General features: G+C 59.0%; 3 protein-coding genes across 5 annotated transcripts; 2 read left to right on the top strand and 1 right to left on the bottom strand.

Annotated features, from left to right (window-relative positions):
• Positions 1-662: 662 nt before the first annotated feature.
• FARSA (phenylalanyl-tRNA synthetase subunit alpha) lies at positions 663-8583 on the bottom strand. The gene is made up of 13 exons (XM_004616607.2): positions 8402-8583; positions 5648-5785; positions 5479-5577; positions 5264-5382; positions 4453-4545; positions 4229-4357; positions 4033-4148; positions 3403-3487; positions 3224-3323; positions 2950-3118; positions 2771-2848; positions 2561-2675; positions 663-1898 (listed from the first exon to the last, which is right to left on the bottom strand). Exons 1-13 carry the CDS (start codon positions 8546-8548, stop codon positions 1763-1765), a joined length of 1524 nt encoding a protein of 507 aa, XP_004616664.1. The 5' UTR covers positions 8549-8583; the 3' UTR covers positions 663-1762.
• Positions 8584-12762: 4179 nt separating this feature from the next.
• CALR (calreticulin) lies at positions 12763-16547 on the top strand. The gene is made up of 9 exons (XM_004616609.2): positions 12763-12933; positions 13285-13386; positions 13557-13760; positions 14311-14405; positions 14497-14706; positions 14798-14911; positions 15003-15146; positions 15590-15682; positions 15772-16547. The coding sequence occupies exons 1-9, from the start codon at positions 12843-12845 to the stop codon at positions 15964-15966; spliced, it is 1248 nt and encodes a 415-aa protein (XP_004616666.2). The 5' UTR covers positions 12763-12842; the 3' UTR covers positions 15967-16547.
• A 2043-nt stretch (positions 16548-18590) lies between these two features.
• RAD23A (RAD23 homolog A, nucleotide excision repair protein) lies at positions 18591-23302 on the top strand. Of its 3 annotated transcripts, none has more exons than XM_055129157.1 (9): positions 18591-18780; positions 20124-20285; positions 20433-20614; positions 20690-20745; positions 20831-20952; positions 21020-21098; positions 21186-21319; positions 22361-22525; positions 22615-23302. In XM_055129157.1, exons 1-9 carry the CDS (start codon positions 18664-18666, stop codon positions 22726-22728), a joined length of 1131 nt encoding a protein of 376 aa, XP_054985132.1. In that variant the 5' UTR covers positions 18591-18663; the 3' UTR covers positions 22729-23302. The 3 variants fall into 3 exon arrangements, with proteins under 3 accessions (XP_054985132.1, XP_004616667.2, XP_004616669.2); XM_004616610.2 differs by having other exon boundaries at positions 18592-18780; positions 20825-20952; XM_004616612.2 differs by having other exon boundaries at positions 18593-18780; positions 20825-20952; positions 21189-21319.
• Positions 23303-23481: the final 179 nt, after the last annotated feature.

The following is a 23481-nucleotide window of genomic DNA, read 5'->3' as shown; positions in this document are numbered from 1 at the left end:
CGTGCACCGGCAGTTACCCGCCCATTACTGTTGAGACAGTATGCATTTATCACTGAATCGCTCCTTCATGCTAGTCCAGCCCTTCTGCACTTGGCCCCACCATATCCTTAGTAGTAATGGTAGCAGGGGGTTGTGTGTATAATCCCACAACAGCAAAAATAAAGGAGGGGGCACATAGGGAAAGAGGAAATGGTTAGGCCCCTCCAAATGCATTCTGGCATCCTGGCCCAGAGCTGAGCCAGATGCAGCCTTGGTGATCCCAGTTTTTTCAGGCACATCATCAGGAGTGCCCCGTCTGCAAAATACTGGGCTAGAGAGTTCAGCAGGTAAGGTGCTTGCCTTGCACGCAGCCAACCCAGATTTGACCAGCGGCATCCCATATGGTCCCCTGAGCACTGCCAGGAGTGATTCCTCAGTACTGGGAAGCGTGACCCCCAAATAAAACCCAGTGCTTTAGGGTCAGCGTGATAACACAGCAGGCAGGGTGCTTGCCTTGCATGTGGCTGATCTGGGTTTGACTCCCCAGCACCCCATATGCCGTTCCCTCCGGAGTAACCCCTGGGTACAGAGCCTTGAGCATTTCCAGATGTGGATCTCCCAAAACAACAATATTTTGTTAGTTTATGGTAGGAACTAGTAAACATACAAACCACTCAGAGGCAGCCATTTCCGGAGCAGATTTATGACATGAAAACACACACAAAATAAAGCACGTCTCGTTATTAACATCACATATGTCAGAGATAAAAGATTTGATTCTGGGGGATGGTCAACACCAAACCCGTTGGGGTGGGGCACCCTAGTGAGCCTTCCACTGTCAGAGGATGTAGGGCCAGCCCATGGGGTTTAAATCCAGGGGACAGGAGATCTAGCCAGGGAGGGACTCAGAGTTCATTCATGTTGCATCTGCTGGGGCTGGGGGGATTCCACCTACATGTGCCTTTGGGGTTTTTATGCTGCCCCCTCCTGGAGTATCGCCCTCGTGTGTCTGCACGGGGCCTCCCCGCTCACAGCACCTGAGCACTTACTGCTGGAGTATCTTCCAGGGCCACCGAAGGAACTCGAGGGGATAGATGGGTGTCCATGGCCGCATCGGTGGGTATTGGGGAGGTGCTGACCCCACTGAGACACCGCAGGATATTTCTGGAGCAGCTTCGGAGGCGGCAAGGTGGGGGGCTCAAGATTCTCAGGGCTGGTGTTGGGCGTGAACCCGTGTGGCCCCGCTTTCCAAACTCACAGCCAGGAAAGGGGTCCAGCACAGTGGTCCCTGCGGCGCCTGGGGCTGCTCTGGGGCGCAGGTGGATGATGAGGGCAATGGAGAGATCTATGCACCTTCTGCACCCCAATGCGGCCTCCCCAACTACCATCAGGATCAACCCCAAGCAAGTGCTTTCAATCAAAGCCAAAAAATTTGGGAGGGGGGGTTTTGAGAAGTCGCCTCTGAACCAGCCCCATGTCAGCTCCTGGGCCCCCTCCCACGGGGGTGGCACCTGGCCACAGTGGGGAGCTGATTATCCCAGGAGGCCCCAGACTCCAGCTCCCTGAGGCACCCCCTCCCCCCAGGCTCCGGCATGGAGTTCCCCCATCTTCACCCCCAAGAAAAGGCACCGGATGAGGGGCAGCAGCCCACGGACCCGCCCCCAGAGGTGGACACAGGACAGCTACCCCCGGACAGGAGCGAGGGATGGCCTCACAGAGGCCTCTGATACCAGGGATGACGATGGGGGCATCGGGGGCGGGCTGCAGGGCTGGGGGGGTTGGGTCAGGCAGCTGCCTGTGTGGGCGGGGGTGCAGGCGAGTCCAGGCGGCACAGGGGACTGTCATACACCATCTGCAGGTTCACCTTGTGGCCCACCAGCTCCCGGATGTTATTGATGCCGTACTTGATCATGGTGGGGCTGCAAGCAGGGCCACAAGCATCCCGATCAGAGTCTGTGGTGCCACCCTCGGCTCTCCGCCCAGCAAGGCCTGCACTGTCCTGTCCCCCAGGCTACTGCACCCGCTGCTGCCGAGAAGCCCACAGAACCTCGACGGGCTTAACTGTATTGACTTGTTCTTTTGGGGGGGCCACACATGTCAGTGCTCAGGGGACCCTATAGGGCGCTGGGGATCGATCCTAGGTTGGCTGCGTGCCAGGCAAATGCCCTCCCTGCTATACAATGGCCCCGGCTCCTACTATGAGTTCTCCTATGGTTTGGGGCCACTCCAGGCAGTGCTGAGGGGCTGTTCCTGGCAGTGTCTGGGGGCCTTATGTGGTGTTGGGGATCAAACCAGGCACAGCCCTTTGCAGGGCAGATATCCTATCGCTGTTCCACCTCTGGCTGCATTTCTTTCTTTTTTGGGGGGCCACACCCAGCGGTGCTCAGGGCTTACTCCTGGCTCTGTCCTCAAGGATCCCTCCTGGCAGGCTCAGGGGACCCTAAGGGATGCTGGGGATTAGCCCTGGGCTAGATATGTGCAAGGCCAGCATCTGACATGCTGAATTCATGTCTTGATCTGCCTAAGGGGCCGGCTCCTGGCAAATGGGGTCCCCAGCAGGTCCCCGGAGCCCATCACTCACCGCTCCAGCGAGAGGCCCCAGGCAATGACGGACACATTCTCAGGGAGTCCCATGGGCAGCAGCATCTCAGGGCGAAAGAGCCCCGAGTTGCCAACCTCCACCCACTTCTTCAGACCTGCGGTGGGGGGCAGGGAGACGGGATCACTGGGGTGAGGAGATCCTGGGCTGTGGGCGCCCCCTTCCCTGGCCCCAGGAACACCCGCTCCTGACCTTGGTGGTAGCTGAACACCTCCATGCTGGGCTCCGTGTAGGGGTTATAGGCCGGCTTGAAGCGCAGCTGCGTGATTCCTGGGGGCAGAGGCGGGAGGGGCGGGAGTTGGAAGAGTGAGGTGGGTGGTGTGGACCCCGGCCCCAGCCCCTGGCGGCAGCACCCCCTGGCCCCGGCGCACCAAGCTTGGTGAAAAACTCGCGCAGGACGCCCATGAGGTGGCCCAGGGTGAGGCCATGGTCGGCCACGACGCCCTCGATCTGGTGGAACTCGGCCAGGTGCGTGGAGTCCAGGGTCTCGTTGCGGAACACGCGATCGATGGAGAAGTACTTGACGGGCGTGAAGGGTTTCTGAGGGTATGGGGAGGAGGGCGCCGGTGAGCAGGGGGTGATAGTCTCCCCACGGCCCCAGCGCCCCCCAGCCTCCCCCCGCCTCCCCACGTGCTGGCCACAGACCTTCTGCGCCAGGCGGTAGAGGGCGCGTGCGCTGGCCGAGGTGGTGTGCGTGCGCAGCAGGTTCTTGCGGGCCTCTTCCACCTTCCAGGGATACTTGTACCTAGGAGACAGTGTTCTGCTCGCCTGAGCCCCGGCGCCCGGCGCCCCGCGCCCCACTCCCCCCGGCCAGCCGTGCTTACCCCTGGGAGCCGTAGCCCCCCTGCGAGTGCGTGCGCCGAACCCGGCTGACATAGTCCATAGGCAGCTGCGGGGCCTCCGCCGGGTCTGTGGGGGCAGAGCAGCCTGGCTGGACCCTGCTCGTCCAGCCCACACTGGCCCTTAGCCCAGCATCCTGCAGGGCCCCCTGCCCAGGCACCTGCTCTGCTAAATGGTTGCTACCCACTTTAGAACAGCCCCATACACCCCGCCTCTCACCCAGGGCCACCACCGGTGCCCCGGACTCAAAACAAGGTGGCCAGGACAAGGCTGAGTGGATACACAGGCCTTGCACACAATGCCGCGGGTGCAACCCCTAAAGGGTGTTCCTGAGGGGTTCCCCAGCATCCTTGAGTTGAAGCACCACAAGGCCCACAACTGGACTGAACATCATGCGAAGCACCCTGACCCTTTTGAAAAACGGGCTGACTGCACCCCATCACCCGCTGGATAAGGGGGTGACGGGCCACTTTCTTGAGTGAGCACCAGGTCCAGAACTGCCCTAGGGGCCGAGGGTGAAGAAGTGACGGGCGCCCCCTGCAGAGGCAGCACCCCAGGACAGGGCCGGCCTCTGAGGATCTGACAGAAAGGCTGGAGGGGGGTGGGGCCCCCACCTTGCAGGAAGAAGGTGTCGTGCTGGTCCCGTGCTGGGTGCTGCTGTGGCTGGAACAGCGCATCGAAATTCCAGAAGGAGCTTTCGATGAAGTTGTCAGTGGGCATCTCAGAGAACCTGGGGGACACAGGCTTGACGGCCCCATCCCGTGCCTGCGGCTGCCCCCAAACTTACCCCTCTGCAGGCCCCGCACTCACCCCATCTCCAAGAAGATCTGGCGGAACTGCGTGCGGACCTTAAGCAGCGGGTGCAGGTGGCCACTGTCGGGGAGCACGCCCCGGGCCGCAAAGTTGTAGGGCTTGAAGGGTCGGTCCCGCCAGGAGCCGCTGGGGGTTGGGGAGCAGGGTAAGGGCCCAGCAGGCAGCCCAGACCCCCACACCCCCCTCCCATGGCTCCAGCCCCGGGGGGCACCCCCACCTACCTGGAGATCATCTCTGGGCTCAGCTCTGCGTCCTGCTTGGAGACACTGGTGCTGAAGGCGCTGCCTTTGCTCACCCAGTAGGTCTTCAGGGTCCTGGGCCAAAGTGGGGACTCAGTGTGGTCACTGTCCCTGCGCGAATTCTACTGCCGCCACGCCTCTCTGGTGACACTGTCACCTGTGTCCCTGCTCCCAACCCTTCCTGAGAACCTCTGCATGGTCATTCAGGGATCCAGAACAGAGTATGGCTGTCGAGGGCCACTGATCAGACGTTTATTTGGGGATTTGTTTTCTTTTGGGGCGGTGCTCAGGGATCACTCCTGGCAGGTTCGGGGGACCCTATGGGGTGCCAGGAATCAAACCCGGGTCACCCGTGAGTAAAGTACAGGCCCTAGGGCTAGAGCCATAGTATAGCTGGTAGGGCATTTGCCTTGCACATAGCCGACCCAGGTTCAATCCCCGGCATCCCATATGGTCCCCCAAGCACCACCAGGAGTAATTCCTGAATGCAGAGCCAGGAGTAACTCCTGAGCATCACTGAGTGTGGACCCCCCCCTCCCCCAAAAAAATCCCCGCATTAATGCTCCAACCTCCAAAGGGTTATTTTGTGATAGCTTTTGGGTCACACCCAGCAGTACTCAGGGCTGCCCCCTGGCGGTGCTAAGGGGACCCTATGCATGTGGTGCTGGTGACTGAACCCCAGTTGGCCGCATTCAAGGCCCAGCGCCCTCCCACCGTCCTCTCTCCAGCTGACCACAGGATGACTTCTGGCAGGGGCCCCGGGGTCCCAGGTGTCCCAGGCACGGCCACTCACGCTTCCGTCAGCAGCTTCCTCTTCCTCAGCTCGCTCCGCTCCTTCTCGTTCAGCTTCTCAGCCTGCCCGGTGCGCACCAGCTGGAGCCGCTTCTGAACCTCGTCCTCCACATTGTCCGCCTGCCACGCCGCAACGAGAGGGGTGATATTGAGGCCACCCTGCACCCCAGCCTCCCCGCCCACCCGCCCACCCGCCCACCCGTGGTTGGGGCTCACCACACGGAACACCCGGGGCCCGTCAGCTGCACTCTTGTCCACACGGATCCACTTATTGGACATGGCCTTGCTGAAGCCCACCTTGCCGCTGGGCAGTTGCTGGGGAAGCAAAGCTGTCGTGAGAGGGCGTGCCAGGGCCGCCGTCCCCCCTCTGCGCCCCAGCCCCTACCATCAGCTCGCTCTGTGCCAGGCCCCCCGGGGGGACGCTGCGGAACACGCGGGCCTCGTGGCTGCCCTCCCGGGCGATCTCCTCGCCCTCAGCCGTCAGTTCCCAGCGCTTGGTGGAACGCAGCTCGGCCTCGATGACCTGCAGGAAAAGGAAAACGGCACAGCGGTGAGGACCGGGATCAGAGCCAGTACCCCTCGCCGGGACTACAGAGCTGGGGAAACCGCCTGGCAGTCCAGGGGCCCAGGCATGGAGAGGGCTCTAGGGCGCAGGAAATGAAGCAAGACTACAGCACCAGATAAATTTTTATTATTTTTGAGCCACACCCAGGGCTGACTCCTGGCTCTGCATGCAGAAATCACTCCTGGCGGTGCTCAGGGGGGGACCACATGGGATGGCGGGAATCAAACCTGGGTTGGCCACACTACTGGCTGTGCTCTCTCTCCAGCCCTAGAGGATGAACACTTTGTGGATTTTTTTTTTCTTTTTTGGGTCACACCCAGCGATGCTCAGGGGTTACTCCTGACTGCACTCAGGAATTACTCCTGGCAGTGCTTGGGGGACATATGGGATGCTGGGAACTGAACCCAGATCGGCCGAATACAAGGCAAACACCCTACCCGCCATGCTATTGCTCCGGCCCTGAGGATGAATGCTTTGGGTGGCTTGTGAAATTGTGAAAATCCTCACAGTCTTCCTTTTCATCTTGCTTTCGTTACCCGTCATTTCGCTTTTGTTCCTACTCTCTGGGTAGCCCGGCCTATTACAGTGCTTGGGTCTGCACCCCCGCCCGCCCCCAGAGCACCCCTCCGCTGTTCCTGGGTCCCTTCTCCTGCCTCCTCTCCCCAGGCCTGCAATTTAGTATCCTTAGTTCTGTGGTCCTTTTGGAGGGTTTGTTTTCCCAAGGCCCTGCCCATTCCCTCACTGCTTTCTTTGTATCCCACAGGAGGGAGTTCCTTTTGTGATTCTCTCTGCCTGGCTCTTAGCACCTGTGGCCTGTGGCCGAACACTGTCACCTCAGAGCTCAGTTGCAGCTGGTGGTACTTGAGGGAACCTCTGGATATCGGGGATTGAACCCGGGTTGGCTGTGTGCAAGACAAATGCCCTTCCCACTGTTACTTTCCCTCCCAGCCCTGCTTGGGCACCTGGGCGCCTTCCAGACCCTGCCCACTGTCACGGATCCCGCATACTGTATGATCCCGGTAGACAAGCCTGGGCACATATCTGTCACATTACCCCCTCGAGCAGATTTTTTTTTTCTTTTTGGGTCACACCTGGCTCTGCACAGGGGTTACTCCTGGCTCTGCACTCAGGAATTATCCCTGGCGGTGCTCAGGGGACCATATGGGATGCTGGGAATCGAACCCAGGTCGGCCGCGTGCAAGGCAAACACCCTACCCACTGTGCTATCGCTCCAGCCCCATCGAGCAGATTTTCAACTGGATTCACCCACCCTTTCTAGCAAACCCCGCCAGAGCTGCGAATAGGGGTGCAGCACTTAAAAGCAGAGTGAGCTGAGGTGAGAAAGAAGGCCAAGGCTGGTATGGAGGCCAGAATGACAGTCCAGGAGGGGGAGGGCGTTTGCCTTTTACGTGGCCCACTCAGTTCAATCCCTGGCACCCTGTATGGTCACCCGAGCACTGCCAAGAGTAATTCCTCAGAGCAGTAACTCCTGAGCATCGCCCAGTATGGCCCGCAAAAAATAAAAAATGAGGGGCTGGAGCGATAGCACAGCGGGTAGGGCGTTTCCCTTGAATGTGGCCGACCTGGGTTCAATTCCCAGCATCCCATATGGTCCCCTGAACAACGCCAGGGGTGGTTCCTGAGTGCAGAGCCAGGAGTAACCCCTGTGCATCGCCAGGTGTGACCCAAAAAGCAAAAAAATAAATAAATAAGTAAATAATGATTGACATGTGGCCCAAGTCATGCGTTTTGAGAAAATCAACAGCCCAAAGCCATCCAGGTCTGGGGGGAGCAGGAGGATCCCTCAGAACCCTGTCCTGAGTTTCCATGTGCACCTTCTTTACATGAGTGAGATCGGGGGGAAGAGAGAGAGAGGACAGGGATTCAGGCACTTGCTTTGCATGTGGCCACGCATGTGATCCTGCCACTGGATATGATCCTATGGTCCGTCCCTGTTCCTGCCACCCCAAGCACCTCGGGAGAGATCCCTGAACACAGAGCCAGGTGTCAGCCCTGAGCATCTCTAGGTGTGACCGCCCCCAACGCCCCCCATTAAAAAAAAAAAAAGCGAACAAAAAACCACACCCACTGGGCTTCTTTCGAGCTCTCGATGTTTTATTTCATTCCCGATGAAATTCTATTCCCTGAGCCTCTGCAGTCCTTCCCTAAGGTGAGAGGCAGCCGCACAGCAAAGCTCTCTCCGCACCCAACCCCGCCCCCTCGGGGCAGAGACTGGCGGCGCGCTCGCGCTCACCAGTTCCTCCGGGTCCCTGCAGGTATGCCGTCACCTCTGGGTGTCTGGGCTGCCCCCGCCCCGCTCTCCCGTGAGATTTTCCCGGATCCCCCATCCGCGCGGGCAGCCATAGGCCCTAGGCTCTGTTGCCACCTCCAAGGCGGCTGCCCCTGCCTCGATAGACGTTTCACGCGCTAAGAACGTCGTGTCCGCTGGCCCGCACTCGAGGCAACCTCCCCGGCCTGGACACCTGCAATTACCGCGGACGACGCCCGCGGGGCTTGGGCCTGGAGGCGGGGGAAATGGCCAGAGAGAAAGGAGGCGTCACGCGCCAGACTCACCTCGCCCAGGGCCTGCAGGCTCTTCACAGCGCCCACGACGGCCTGATGCTCCACGCCAAGATCAGCCGCCAGCTCCGCGCTGTCCAGCCCGCCATCCGCCGCCTCCAGCCGTCGCAGCAGCACCTCGGAAAGCGGACCGTCCGCCATGGCTGCCCCCAGCGCGTCCAGCGTGTGGCGGAAGAGCCGGCGCGCACCGGAATCGGAAGTGACCTCAGGAGCGCCTCCACCTTGAGTGTGGCGCGGGTTGTAAAGCAAGGAGCAGGCGTCGTCATCTTGAGTGTGGCGATTCCTGGCGAAGGTGGGGAAGTGTGGCACTCAGTATTCGCCCCGGTCCTACACGCTAGTGGTGTGCAGCCGGTAAGAGATCAAATATCCTCGAGGAGAGAGTTACAGCTTGATAAACAATTATTTGGTTTTCGAGCCACACCCAGTGATGCTGTGAGCCTATGCCGGCTGGATTGAATGACTGTTAACTCTTGCTGGACTTCAAGGACCGTACTGGGATTTGTACCCTGGTCTCCTGCATGCAGATTACTCAGTAAGTTTATTGAGCTCTCCCCAGCCCCTGAGATCAAGTTTTAAGGCATAATTGATTTTAAAAGTTCGGGCGAACCACACTAATGGGATACTTGGACACACTGTTGGGAGACCAGCCCCAAAATCTCGTCGTCAGTGACCGACATATAAAGGAGAAGCCTCTGCACAGCTTTGCATCTTATCGGCCCCACCCACCTGCACTGGCCACGTGACACAGGCCGTTCCGGGTCCTCTGAGCCAACCCAGAATTCTCTCTAGCCCCCACTAGAGGGCAGCGCGCTCTTGACTCCAAGACAAACGTTCCGCTGGTCTCATCTCACACATTTTCAAAGGCAGACTGGGATAGGCCCCTCACTCCTAGGTGAAAAAGTTGCTGGTACTGCTTTCAAGTATCTGTACTCTGTGTCCAGCCCTGGGCTAAAATGCTTCAGATTCACTGTTTCATTTCCTTTCCCCGCCAAAAAAACTTATCATGTAGATAGAACCCCCATTTCACAGCAGCCGTAAAAGCAGAGCTCCAAGGGTGATATGTCTTCTTTTTTTTTTTTTTCTTTTTGCTTGTTTTTGAGCCATATCCGATATACTGCTCAGAGCTTTCTCCTGACTGAATGTTCACAGGTCACTTCTGGCAGTGCCTGGGAAGATCATACACGGTGCTGGAGGATTCAAACTGGGGTCGGCCTCGAGCACCGCCAGAGTCCACCCTGTACTGTCTTCCCTGCTCTAAGGGTGATATATCTTGCTTCCAGGTATACGGGGAGCAGGGAGAGGTGGGCTCAGAAACTAGAAACATTCCAAATCCCAACCTCCTAGCCTGGTGCTCTGAGGTGGAAGTGGGCAGTTATGCAGGGTCAGAACATCCTCACACAAACGGAGCTGTGCACTGTTGACCACACACTCCTGTGGCCCTGGGAGTCCCAGACAGCAGCGCCAGGGGAAAGCGCAGGCATACGTGGGCAGCACTGGGATCAAACTCATGGCCTCAAGCACCTTGGCCTCTGAGCCGCCTCCAGGTCCTGCATATGTTACCAGAAAACTGTCACAAATTTATTTACCTTTTTTTTTTTTTTTTGCTTTTTGGGTCACATCTGACAATGCACAGGGGTTACTCCTGGTTCTGCACTCAGGAATCACCCCTGGCGGTGCTCAGGGGACCATATGGGATGCTGGAAATCGAACCTGGGTTGGCCGCGTGCAAAGCAAATGCCCTACCCGCTGTGCTATCGCTCCAGCCCCTATTTACTGGTTTTTGAGCCACAGCTAGTGGTGTTCAGGGCTGACTCCAGGCTCTGTGTTTAGGGATCACTCTTGGCGGGGCTCAGGGGACCACATGGGATGTTGGGTTAGGAACCAAGGTTGGCTGCTTTCCAGGTAAGTGCCCTCCCTGCTGTGCACTCTCTCCAGCCCCCTTCTTTGATTTTTGTTTTTGGCAGCATCCACGGTGCACAGGAGCTGCTGCTGGCTCCGGTTTGGAAGGTTGCTCAGCAGATGCTGAGGGAGCACACGGGACTGGGGACCAAACCCAAGCTCCCACATGCAGAGTACGCATTCCAGCTTCAATTCCCGTTGTCACTCAACCACATGGCTTCGTCTTTCTGTGCCCCCCTATCCCTTTCTGGATGGACCCACAGGCACCTCAGTTCTAATTGGTTTGGGGGGAGGCAGACCTGGCAGTGCTCAGGAAACCATGTGGTGCCAATGACTGAACCAGGGGCTCCCACATGCAGAAACCCTCACCCTGTCTCTTTAGCCACTTACCAGGCCCAGGAGCCCCATTGAACTCTCACAGGGGTCAAGTCTGGGGAATGGGATTTCTAATACTCCCCAATCCTGACTGTTCAGCACCATCCTTTGGGACGCATCCTTCCAAATTTCTTCTTCCAGGTCAGAGAACTAGGACCGGGGGAGGGTGCTTCTCTTTCATGTGGCCAACAGTGGTTTGATCCCCAGTGCCACATGGTCCCCTGATGTTGGCCAGGAATGGCCCTGAACACCACTGTGTGTAGCTGAACCTCTTCTCCCAAACATACACACACACACACACACACACACACACCACACACACACACACACACACGCACACACACACACACACACTTCTTAGCTTCAAAATTCTCTCTTATGGTTAATTCCTTCCTGCTGGTACATTGTGTGGTAGGGGACACAGGAAGGATAGTCACCAACTCAGACAGGACACAATCAGCCCCTTGTTTCTGTGACACATGGTGACCCCACACAGGGGTCAACCACAGGGGTTATCCACAGTTTTGGCTCAAGTGTTTTTGTGGGTTTTTTTTTTGGGGGGGGGCACTGGGCTTACTCCAAGCTCTCTGTTCAGAAGTCCACTCCTGGTGGACTCAGGGGACCCTATGTGGGATCCACCCTGGATTGGCTGCGTGCTAGGCCAGCACCTCCCTGCTGTACTATCCCTCTAGCCTCATTGTGGTTCTTCTAGGAATGAGTAGGTTGCATGCCACTGAATACTGCATTGGGGCGCAGGGGGGCAACAGAAGCTTATTTTTCCCTTTGCCAGGTCCTCAGCACTATTGGAAACCCCCTCCTCAGCTTTTTGATCCCAATTCCCCATGTCCTCTCTTACTCACTCTGCTCCCACATTCCCCAGTGAAGGGCCTGTTTGCTCAGCTTGAAAAAAACAAAAACTGAAACTCACAATCCACCTCTTCTTCCTCTTCTTTGCATCCAGGCATTAGGTAGCCGGGAAACTGGGTGTCCATCACATGCCTCTGGGGCCAGAAGCCTCTAGACTCCTAGTTCTGTCCCTCCGCTTTGGATATCTTCTGAGTCATCTGCCTCTTTCCCCTCCCCCTATCCCCAACGGAACCCTGTTGCACCGTAGGCAAACCCCTGATCTTTAGCCGTTTAATTGCAAAAGGCAGGTGACCACAAAGCAGCGACCCTGATTATTGAAGGTGGACGGAGTAAGAGTCAAGGCTGCAGTTCGGCCATCAACCTGATATATCTGTCACCTTTCAACCTGGGTCACACCTTCTGGACTTCCTGCCCTAAGAGCTCTGGCAGCATTTTGTCCAGGCAAACGCTACTTGGGGGCGCTCTTCAAGGCCTCTCAGCAGCAGCAGCCCCAGCGACTTCAGAGAGGCTGAGGCTAGCCGCGAGATACCCAGCGGCAATCTGGCACACCATTGGGGCCTCAGGAGTGGGAACACGCTCCCCGCTGACCTGCAAAGGAGGCTGAGGTTCAGGGGGAAGCGAAGCCCCGCGGTTTCTCCCCCCGCCCCCCGCCCCCGCCAGTCATGCTTCGCTCCGTCTCTTCCCGAGGGAGCTGGCTATGCAGGCAGTGAGAGGGCGCGTGCGCGTCTGGGTGGGGATTCCCAAAACGCAGTGTAGACAGTGGCCGGGGAAGACGGGCCGATCGCCCCCCGCAGAGGGTCTGGGAACGGAAGGCGAGGGCAGGAGACGGGGCCGGGTGGTTCCGGCACGGTGACACCGGCGCTCGCGCGGGTTCTTTAAACGCCCAGTTCCCGAGCGACTCGCTCCGGAGAGGGCGGGCCGAGGCTGAGGTCTGGTCACATGACCCGGGCTGAGGGGCTCGTGGGCCCCCACCCCACCGGTAGGCGTCCCCCACAACGCGTGGTCGACCCTCATTGGCCAGTGGCGCGACCAATAGAAATCGGCCATCTGGGAACCCAGCGTTCCGAGGCACATCTGAACGTGCTGAGCCGGCCGCAGTCCAATGAGATGGGAGGCTCATGGGAACTGACCAATGAGAAAGCTCCGAGGGCGGGGGTAGCGACCCGACCAAGTTGGTGTGAGAGGCGGTTGGCTATAAGAGGGCGCGGCCGCCGGCAGCGTCTGTCCCTACTGCAGAGCCGCTGTCCGTAGAGCGAGTTAAAGGGTCCGCGCGCCGCCGCCCCCTCGGCCCGCCATGCTGCTACCCGTGTCACTTGTGCTCGGCCTCCTTGGCCTTGCTGTGGCCGAACCAGTCGTCTACTTCAAAGAGCAGTTTTTGGACGGAGGTAACGCCTGGTCCCGTCTCGAGACCGCCCCAACGACGCGGTCGGCACCCCCCCAACCCCCAGCCGGATCTGCGTTGTCGCCTCTAATTACTGCTCCGAGGGCCAGTGAGGTGGCCCCCGGGGACGGGACCCGCGGGCGGAGGGCACCCTGGGGAGCATGTGGGGAGCAGCGGCCTCCCGCGGTGGGAGTTGGGGTCCACCCAGGGTCTTTTCCGTCACCTAAGTGTCAAACGAGACAAGTGGACCGGGCAGTTGGTGGCTCTCGGCAGATGCTTGGGGGCGGAGGACTGGGGTGATCGGAGGGGAGGGAACGACCCTACCAAACCGACCTACCTGCTCCGAACCCTCTAGATGGCTGGACCAACCGCTGGGTGGAATCCAAACACAAGTCGGACTATGGCAAATTTGCCCTCAGTTCCGGCAAGTTCTACGGCGACCAGGAGAAAGATAAAGGTGAGATCTTGGGACGCGACCGCGTTGGGGGTGGGGGGTGTCGTCTCAGCTCCACGAGGACTTCCTGGAGGAAGCCTCTCCTCGCTGTTCGGGGCAGACGGAAGGAGCGGCAGCATCGCTCTGGGATGGAAACTGAGCCGTGACCTGGCCGCCTCCCGCCCTCCTCCCAGGACTGCAGACGAGCCAGGACGCCCGCTTCTACGCCCTGTCTGCTCGCTTTGACTCCTTCAGCAACAAGGGCAAGACCCTGGTGATCCAGTTCACTGTGAAGCACGAGCAGAACATCGACTGTGGGGGCGGCTACGTGAAGCTGTTTCCGCAGGACGTGAACCAGAAGGACATGCACGGGGACTCCGAGTACAACATCATGTTTGGTGAGGGTCCCAGGGGTCCTGCCCACCCTTGAGGGGAAAGCCGAGGGAGTCCTGTTAGCAAATCATCTTAAGGGCAGGTTTCAGACTCAACCTTGGGGCCGGGGACGGGAAGAGATAGGGCAGGCTTCTAAGGCGCCTGCCATGCTTGGAGCAAACATGTCCCTGTTCGGTCCCTGGTGCTGCATAGGAGTCCCCTGGCACAGTCAGGAGTAACCCCTTGAGCACTGTTGTGTGGTTATCCTGGGCCTACCCCCCGCCTCCAAAAGAAAACCCATGTCTGTTATATACCTGGAAAGATCAGATGGAGCAATTTTCGATTTTGTAGCCGAGAGCGTGGGAGAATGCAGAATGCCATGGGGTGGGGAGGTCGGGGGTCAGCGGTCAGCCTCCCCCTTCACCCCCTCCCCCTTCACCCCCTCCCACCTTCCCAGCCCTCTGAGTCCCTTGCCTCAGAACCTTGATAAGTGTGGGTACAGCCTAAGAGCCGGGATTTCCTCGAGGAAAAAGGGGTGGGGCGGCAGGTCACCTCTCTGACTGGGTCCCCACCCAGGTCCCGACATCTGTGGCCCCGGCACCAAGAAGGTGCATGTCATCTTCAACTATAAGGGCAAGAACGTGATGATCAACAAGGACATCCGCTGCAAGGTGGGAGCTCACACCCGGGGGCGTGGTCGCGGCAGGGGCGTGGCCGCAGAGGGTGTGGCCGCTCACCTGTCCTGTCGGGCGCCCACTGCAGGATGATGAGTTCACGCACTTGTACACGCTGATCGTGCGGCCTGATAACACCTATGAGGTGAAGATCGACAACAACCGCGTGGAGTCGGGCTCCCTGGAGGACGATTGGGATTTCCTCCCCCCCAAGAAGATCAAGGACCCCGACGCTGCTAAACCCGAGGACTGGGACGAGCGCGCCAAGATTGACGATCCCACAGACTCCAAGCCAGAGGTGGGTGTGGGGTCACGGCCGCCCCTGTTACCCACGGTTTGCCCAGCGCCCACGCCGACCATCTCGCCCCCCATCTCCCATGCCTGGTCAGGACTGGGACAAACCCGAGCACATCCCTGACCCCGACGCCAAGAAGCCAGAGGACTGGGACGAAGAGATGGATGGCGAGTGGGAGCCACCGGTGATCCAGAACCCTGAGTACAAGGTAAGCTCTGGGGGTCCTCGGCTGGCCTGGCAGCACAGCAGTGTGGCGACCACCTCCCTTAATGTCTGTCCATGCGCCGGTTGTCCCCTAGGGCGAGTGGAAGCCCCGCCAGATCGACAATCCAGATTATAAGGGTGTTTGGATCCACCCAGAGATCGACAACCCAGAGTACGCCCCCGACAGCAGCATCTATGCCTTCGACAGCTTTGGGGTGCTAGGTCTGGACCTCTGGCAGGTGAGAGGCACAGAGCAGAGGGGAGGCTTAGGGGACACCTCAGTTTAGAAGTGGGGCTTTTCCTGGCCTGTGTTGGGCACGGGGACCGCCCCCTTAGAGATTTCGTGTCTCCCCCACTGTCCAGTGTCCGGCTCACCTCATGGAATGCCCCTGGTAGAGAGGGTTGGGTGACCCCAAGGGAAAAGCTTCTCCAGGGACTGGACTATATGTGGTTTGCCTTCAGTCCCCGGAGCCAGGAGGATGTGGGAGCAGGGCGAGTCCCTATTGACAGAGAAACTGAGGCCTGGGGAAGCCCCGCAGGTCACACAGGCAAGACCCAGCAGGGGATGCTGTGCTAGGTGCCCTTTGTGGCAGGCCATCCGCCACACCCTGGGCTGGGACCAAGGCAGGGGGCTCCTCACCTCTCGCCACCACTCCCCTCACGGTACTTCCCACCCTCCCAGGTCAAGTCTGGCACCATCTTCGACAACTTTCTCATCACCAACGATGAGCAGTATGCTACTGATTTCGGGGCTGACACGTGGGGTGCCACGAAGGTGAGGCCGGATCACCAGCTTGGCTTGGGGTGGCTGGGCAGGACTGAGGGACTGGGGCCTGAGGTCTGGGGGAATTCTCATGCCCACAGGAAGCCGAAAAGCAAATGAAGGAAAAGCAGGACGAGGAGCAGAGGCTGAAGGAGGAGGAGGAGGACAAGAAGCGGGAGGCGGAAGAGGCGGAGAAGGATGATGACGATGACAAGGACGACGATGACGATGATGACAAGGAGGAGGAAGAAGAGGAGGAGGAAGACGCCGCGGGCCAGGCCAAGGACGAGCTGTAGGGGCCACACTCTGCCTCCAAGGCTGGACTGAGGCCTGAGCACTCCGCCGTGAGCAAACAGCGCCGAATAATGTCTCTATGAGACTGGAGAACTTTCATTTTTTTCCAGGCGGGTTCTGATTTGGGGTGGATTTTGGTTTAATGCATCCCCCCCTTCCTGTCCCTTTTTTTTTTTTTTAATTTTTTTTTTTACTGGTATTTTGTCTCTGGCCCTCTTCAGCCAGTCGCCTCTGACCCACCTCTTTCTTGAGTGACATCTCCGGCTTCCTTTGTTCTCCCAGATCTTTCACTCCCTTTCAGCCTGGGGGCGCAGAGGGTGTGGAGAAAGCCCCAGGGCCAATTTTGGAATTCAGCGGAGGGCAGGAAAAGAGGGTGGTATCCCCAGCGCGCCTTCCCCCAGCACTGAGGAAGAATAATGGGGTTCCTAGGGCCCAAGCTCTGATCTTCCCACTTTCCCCTCCCTTTGACCCCCAACCCCAGGACTGGGTTACTTCTGGGTGGGACAGTGGCTTCCAACTCGGCTCACACTGAGAATGTAAGAACTACAAACAAAATTTCTATTAAATTAAGTTTTGTGTCTTCTTCCTGTGTCTCCATGCAGGGGAGGGTGGGCCTCTCCATGCAAAGGTGGCTTGGGGGATGGGGGGCGCGGAGGTAGGAGGCAAGGGTTCTTGAGGGTTCAAGGATTCATCAACTGCACCCTACTTATTCCACAACCCCAAAACAGTGGGAGAAGAGGCAGATGTTGATATTACCAGAATTGCAAATAAAAACAGATCCAGAACTCAGTAAGGAGAGGCCCACAATGGAACCACACCTTAGCCGCCATCTCCTGTCTGTGTATGTTTGTACAGCAAGACTACAGGGTACTTGTAGAAGTCCAAGGCTCCAAAGAGACAGTGCGGCCTATAGGTTTGCATTGCGTGTGACCAACCCCAATTTGGGCCCCAGCAGCTCCCCTCGACCCCCTAGCACCATCAGAAGTGGTTCTGAGCACTAAGTAAGCATTAGCATAGCCAGATGTGGCACAACATGTAAAAAAGAAATGGTGGTGGGGCTGGAGTGATAGCACAGCGGGTAGGGCGTTTGCCTTGCACGCGGCTGACCCGGGTTCGATTCCCAACATCCCATATGGTCCCCTGAGCACGGCCAGGGGTAATTCCTGAGTGCAGAGCCAGGAGTGACCCCTGAGCATCACTGGGTATGACCCAAAAAAGCAAAAAAAAAAAAAAATGGTGGAAGACAATGGCCCTTAGGTTGTCTGCATTTGGGAGCAGACATCATGGCTGAGGAAGGTAAGACCCCGCCAACTGCGTTTGGGTGGGGGCCAGGGGAGCTTTGGGTAGGCTCAAGGGAAGCACTAGGAGGTGGCAGGACCTAGCTAGCTTGGCACCTGTGAGGGCTTGGTGAGTGCTTCAATGGGCCATGGAAAAGAGGTTTGCAGAGATGATGGTTAGGATGGGGGAGGGGGGTTCCTAGCCCCTAGTGATAAAAGTCCTGTGTCCCCTTAATCTATGCCACCTGCTCCATCTTTGGGAAACCAACCCTAAGAATGACTTGTTCTTTCCCGGGGCCTCCAAGCTTCTAACTTCTCCAGAGCGCTGTGGGGGAAAGTGGAGCAGAGAATCTTTAATGTCAGCAGGTCCTGAAAGGTCACATCTTTGGTGGGGGGGAGGGTTCAAGCCATGCATCATGTGGTAAGAAGCCCCAAATAAATAAATTCTTCCCAGAATTGAGTTTTCCCCCACCTTGGAATGAAAAAATGCGGCCACAAGATGGCCCCCTTGTACTTAGGATTCTTTTGAATTGTGAGTGACCTTTCCATGACCCCAGTCTAGGGTCAACCCATTAGGGAAGAGCAGCTGGATCAGAATGAACTCATTCGTGTAGTTAAGTTCCAAAGCAAAAATAAATAACCCTTAAATCTCATTCGGAATATATAAAGAATGAAAACAAAGGTTGAATTTTCACTAACTCGGGGTGTGGGCGGGGGGCTTGGGGTGCCACCGGTAGTGGCTTCCAGTGGTGCTGCAGGGGACAGGCACATGCGGTGCCCGGTATAAAATCTGACCTGCATGCAAATCCTACACCCCTGAGCTCTCTCCTACTCCGTGAACAAAGATTTCATGAAATAAACGGGCTGTAAAACCCAAAAAACATGACTTTTTTTTTTTTTTTTTTTTGCTTTCTGGGTGACATCCAGTAATACTCAGGGAAATGCTCAGGGATTACTCCGGGCTCTGCAGTCAGGATCACTTCTGGCGGTGCGCGGGGACTCTGGGATGTCGGAGATCGAGCCGGGTTGGCCTAGTACAAGGCAAACATCCTCCCTGCTGTCCTATGGCTCCAGTCCCCAGAAACATAATTTTCAATGTCACAACAAAGAAACCAAAGTCAGGGAGTGAACGTAGCCCCAGCAGAGCCAATGACGGGAAGGGGGCCACATGACGTCACCGCTAACGGGCATGGCGTCACGCCGGGCACCACATGACGGGCGTGACTGGCATTCGCACGGGCCTAGCCGCCTTCAAGGCTCCGGCGGCGAGGCGGCGAGTCTGCGCATGTCCGGCGCAGATCGCGCGGGCGCGGGGCGCGCGCAGGTCACGTGGCCGGGCGGTCGGCGCGCGCACCACCTGCCCCGGAAGCGGTCGGCGCGCGCGGCGCGGCTGGGCGCTAAGATGGCGGCGGCGTGAGTTGCATGTTGTGTGAGGATCCCGGGGCCGCCGCTAGCTCGGGCCCCGCCATGGCCGTCACCATCACGCTGAAAACGCTGCAGCAGCAGACCTTCAAGATCCGCATGGAACTTGACGAGACGGTGCGAGACAGGCCGGAGTCCGGGGGCGGGAGCGACGGGTGCTGGGGGCGGGGTAGGGGCGGGGGGTCGGGATCCCGACGCCGGGCGGGGCGGGCGGAGCCGCCGGGGCCCTGCCCAGCGCCCGCCCACCTGCCCGATGCCCCGCCGCCCTCCCGGGGGTTGCGGGCTGCAGACCCCGGAGGCCCGGCCGGGGCTCCGGAGCGGCTCTGGGGGCCAGGTCCCACCCCCGGGGAGCCCGCCAGGTCCCGGCTCCAATGTCAGCGCCCTCGCGGGGCGCGGGAGCCGCACGCAGGCTCGGATTCCCGACCGGGCTGGGCACTGTGGCGCCGGGACTCGGGTAGCGGGACCCAATCGCTAGGGCCCGGGAGGTGCGCCAGCCACTACGAGAAGGAGCAGAGCCCGGCCCGAGTGTCGGCGGCACAGGCAGGTTTGGCGGGGCGCGGGCATAGCAGCGTGGCCCTCTCCGCCTGCAAAACTGGCTCTGGAGTCGAGTCTTGTGGCTGACCCCTGCGCTTCCCCGTTTTACAGACCTGGAACCGAGGGGCCTCGGTTCTTTTCTCTTCATTGCCCATAGCGGCAGAGCCAGGGTTCGCTTTGGGTTCTGCTTTCTGTGAGGGGCCCCAGGTTCAAAGTGACACTACTTTGTGGCTGGAAAGATAATGGAGCCCCCCCCGCCCCCCCCCCCCCCGGCAAACTCGCAGTGGCGTAAATTAATGCGTCGTGGATGGGATCTCTTTTTCTTTGCTACGTTACTCCGTGAGAAAAGACGGCATTAAAGTCCACGCTGGGTGGGTTAAGAAATTTTTTTAAAGGCCTTGAGTTTTTCTGACCCGACCTGAACCGCTGTTTTACAGATATACGTGTATGTGTGTGTGTGGGGGGGGATACTAGTTTCTTAATTACTCTGTGCCCCGTCTCATCCCATATAAAATGAGGCTCTTGGCCAGCTCTCCTGGCATCAGGTGCAAGGTGCGACAGTTACTAACATGCTGTTAACAGTGTATTCGCAAGCGATCCTTCTCATTTTTGCTGCTGGAAGTCTCAGGCGCCACCTCCTGGGTACCAAGAGGGATGCTTCCTACCGGCCAAGGGCAGCTGGGAGTGAGGGGACACTCCTGTGTCATCTGTGTTTTTCATCAGTAGGAGAAGTGTTTTTGTCGTCATCTCTTCCCCGGATCCTCAAGAGTGTGGGGACTTCAGGTTTGCTCCTGATTGGGCCTCACGAGAAGTGTCAGATCTCCATGGGGCAGGGGGCCAGAGAGACTTGCTTTTACCACAGCGAGCCTGCTGGTCTTAGACCCTCGACAGGCCATGGCCTGACCGGACCTGTGCACACCTTCCAGGTGAAGGTGCTGAAGGAGAAGATAGAAGCCGAGAAGGGGCGAGATGCCTTCCCCGTGGCCGGCCAAAAGCTCATCTATGCCGGCAAGATCCTGAGCGATGATGTGCCCATCCGGGACTACCGCATCGATGAGAAGAACTTCGTGGTTGTCATGGTGACCAAGGTGGGCTGGCTGGCTGGGTCTCTGGGGCGCCCAGCCTGGGTGCCCTAGAGAGATTAGCCAGGAGTAGGGCGGGGCCGAGCTGGGTCCGGATGTGGGGGCCAGATATGGGCACTGATGGTGTCCGCTCCCTGCTTCTGGGTGTCCCAGGCCAAAACGAGCCCCAGCACGTCTGTCCCCGCGGAGACCTCCCCAACCGCTGTCCCCGAGTCCTCTGCTGCCTTTCCTCCGGCCCCCGCCCCCGGCATGTCCCAGCCCCCACCGACTACCAGGGAGGACCAGAGCCCTTCGGAGGAGTCAGTCCCTGCCACGTCTCCGGAGTCTGCGTCGGGGTAAGTGGGGAGCCTTGGCCCTGGGCGGGCGGGCTGTCAGGAGCCGGGTTCGATTTCTCTCTCTCGAATTTGCAGCTCTGTTCCCTCTTCAGGTGGTAGCAGGCGAGAGGAAGATGCAGCATCCACGCTAGGTGGGTGGGTGGCACCCAGGACGGGGGCAGGGACGGGCTGCTGTGGCTGCTCCCTACTGACCGGGCCCACCCTTGGCAGTGACAGGCTCAGAGTACGAGACAATGCTGGCGGAGATCATGTCAATGGGCTACGAGCGGGAGCGCGTGGTGGCCGCCCTCCGGGCCAGCTACAACAACCCGCACCGTGCCGTGGAGTACCTGCTCACGGTGAGGCCTGCGCGCCGCTGGCGGGGGGCGGGGGCGCTCAAGCTTAACTAATGGGGACGCCCCACAGGGAATCCCCGGGAGTCCCGAGCCAGAAGCTGGATCTGTCCAGGAGAGCCAGGTGTCGGAGCCGCCGGCCACCGAAGCCGGTGAGGGCCTGGGACAGCGCCGCCCGATCCTGTCCACCCCCAGGGCCCCCATCCACGCCGCCTGACCGCCCCCCATCCTCCCGCCAGCAGGAGAGAATCCCCTGGAGTTCCTGCGGGATCAGCCCCAGTTCCAGAACATGCGGCAGGTCATCCAACAGAGCCCAGCGCTGCTGCCCGCCTTGCTCCAGCAGCTGGGCCAGGAGAACCCGCAGCTCCTGCAGGTGGGCCCCCCTGTTGCGTGGGCAGTGGCTGCTGACACGTGGCAGGCGGTGGGGGTGGTCGAGCAAATGTCCAGTGGCTCTGGGCCCACAGTCTCATAGGTTTCAGCCTGAACTCAGGACCCGGGCCACAGGACAGTGGCTCTGGAGGGGGACAGGGCTTGACAGGGCACATGCTTAAGGACTCCTGCCGCCACCTGCAAGAGGGGCCCGGCCAGGTTTTCTGCACCCATGCTCTGTGCTCCCCACCCACCTTTGTGGGTGGCCCTTGGCTCCCCAGCTGCATCTACAGCACCCAGAGGATCTGCTGGTTTCCAGTTGGGGGTGCAGTATTGGGGCTGCACCCAGTACTCACATATTCTTGGCAGTGCGTGGAGGGAACCATGGGTGCCAGGGTTGGACCAGGGTCATTTGTGTGCAAAGCAAGTGTTCGGCACCCATTGGCTGTCTCGGGTCCGTAATGTGTGCTTGGCAGGGTCCATGGGGGGGCCCCCGGCTGGGTGTCTGGGGAGACGGTGGGTCTGGCCTGTCAGACCTTGCAGCTCCTGTGCCCGTGTCTGGGGCATGCCAGGTCCCCACTGCCAGGACTTTGCTCTTACCAGAGGAATTTGTGCCCGTCAGGGTAGTGCGGGTGCGTGTGCCCGTGTGTGTCGGGGCAGCACAGGTACGTGGGTCCAGGAAGGAAAGTGCGTGCACGCATACATGTGCATGCATGTATGGTAGTACGGTATGTAGGTACATAGGGTATGTAGGGTAGTGTGAGTGTGCGTGCATATGCATCCAGGAAGGAGTGTGTGGGGGTGGACAGTGAGTGTGCATGCATGTGTCCAGGAAGCAAAGTGTGTGTGTACAAGTATCCAGGAAGGAATGTGTGCACATGTGTGTCCAGGAAGTAAAGCGTGCATGCGTGTGTCAAGCATGAGGGCAGTGCAAGTGTGTGCCCCTCCTCCCAGAAGAGAGCCCTGGACCTCACCCTGTCGGCAGCTGAGCCCCTGCCTTGCCGCCAGGGCCGGGGTCAGCACCCCCTCTCCTCCTGCCCCCCAGCAAATCAGCCGGCACCAGGAGCAGTTCATCCAGATGCTGAATGAACCCCCAGGGGAGCTGGCCGACCTCTCGGATGTGGAGGGCGAGGGGGGCGCCATTGGCGAGGAGGCCCCGCAGATGAACTACATCCAGGTGACGCCACAGGAGAAGGAGGCCATAGAGAGGGTAAGGGGGGGCTGGCCATAGAGAGGGTAAGGGGCATGGGGGCCAGGCTAGGGGTGCGGGGGCCTGCCTTCACCGGCCTGTCTCCACAGCTGAAGGCCCTGGGCTTCCCCGAGAGCTTGGTCATCCAGGCCTACTTTGCCTGTGAGAAGAACGAGAACTTGGCTGCCAACTTCCTCCTGAGTCAGAACTTTGATGACGAGTGATGGCCGGGGATGGGCCCGCCTGGCCCCCGCCCCACAAAGTTTTATAAAAGAAAAGTATATATATATATATACACATATACATACACACACACACACACACACACACACACACACGTTTATTTAAGAAGTGGGAAAAAATCCAAAAACCTAAAAGAAGAGAAAAAAAACCTCACCCCAAATTCCCACCCCCCAAAAGTGGCCCCTGTTCCCGTCTGGCCTGAAAAGACCCGGCCAGACATCTGCCCCATCCTCCGAGGAGCTGGCAGCTCTGGAGGCGACAGATGGGCCCCTTTGGCCTCTGTCCCAGCTCCCCACAGCCAGATGGAGAGGCGGCTGCGCATCCCCGCCCCCCCTGGGCCCCAGCCTCCGTCTGAGCGCCCCAAATTCTTCCATCTAGGGTGAGCAGGCAGAGGCCCAGGCCCCTTCCCCAGCCTGGCCTTGGCCCCCAGCCCACATCCCTCTGCTAGGAAGGGGAAGTGGGTCACATCAAGCCCCCCAGAGGCTGACGCACCCTCTTGCCAGCAGAGACCTGCCTCTGAGGAAGGTTTGGAAGTGAATAAAGTTTTAAAAGCCAGCCTGTGTGTGCCAGTCTGGGGCGGGGGCCTTCCCCACCTCCAGCCTGCCCATGCTCCTCCACCATCTCCGCAGTGGGTTAGCGCGCTGCATCCCCCTGGTAATTGACTAATTACTGGAGATTAATGTTGGTAAACAGTGCCGCCTTCTCCTCTGCCATCTGTGCCTTCATTAGTTCCC

Source organism: Sorex araneus, chromosome 2 (genome assembly GCF_027595985.1).
Source record: "Sorex araneus isolate mSorAra2 chromosome 2, mSorAra2.pri, whole genome shotgun sequence".
Lineage (NCBI taxonomy): Eukaryota > Metazoa > Chordata > Mammalia > Eulipotyphla > Soricidae > Sorex > Sorex araneus.
Note: the sequence above shows the minus strand (reverse complement) of the source record. Positions and strands in the feature narration are given on the sequence as shown.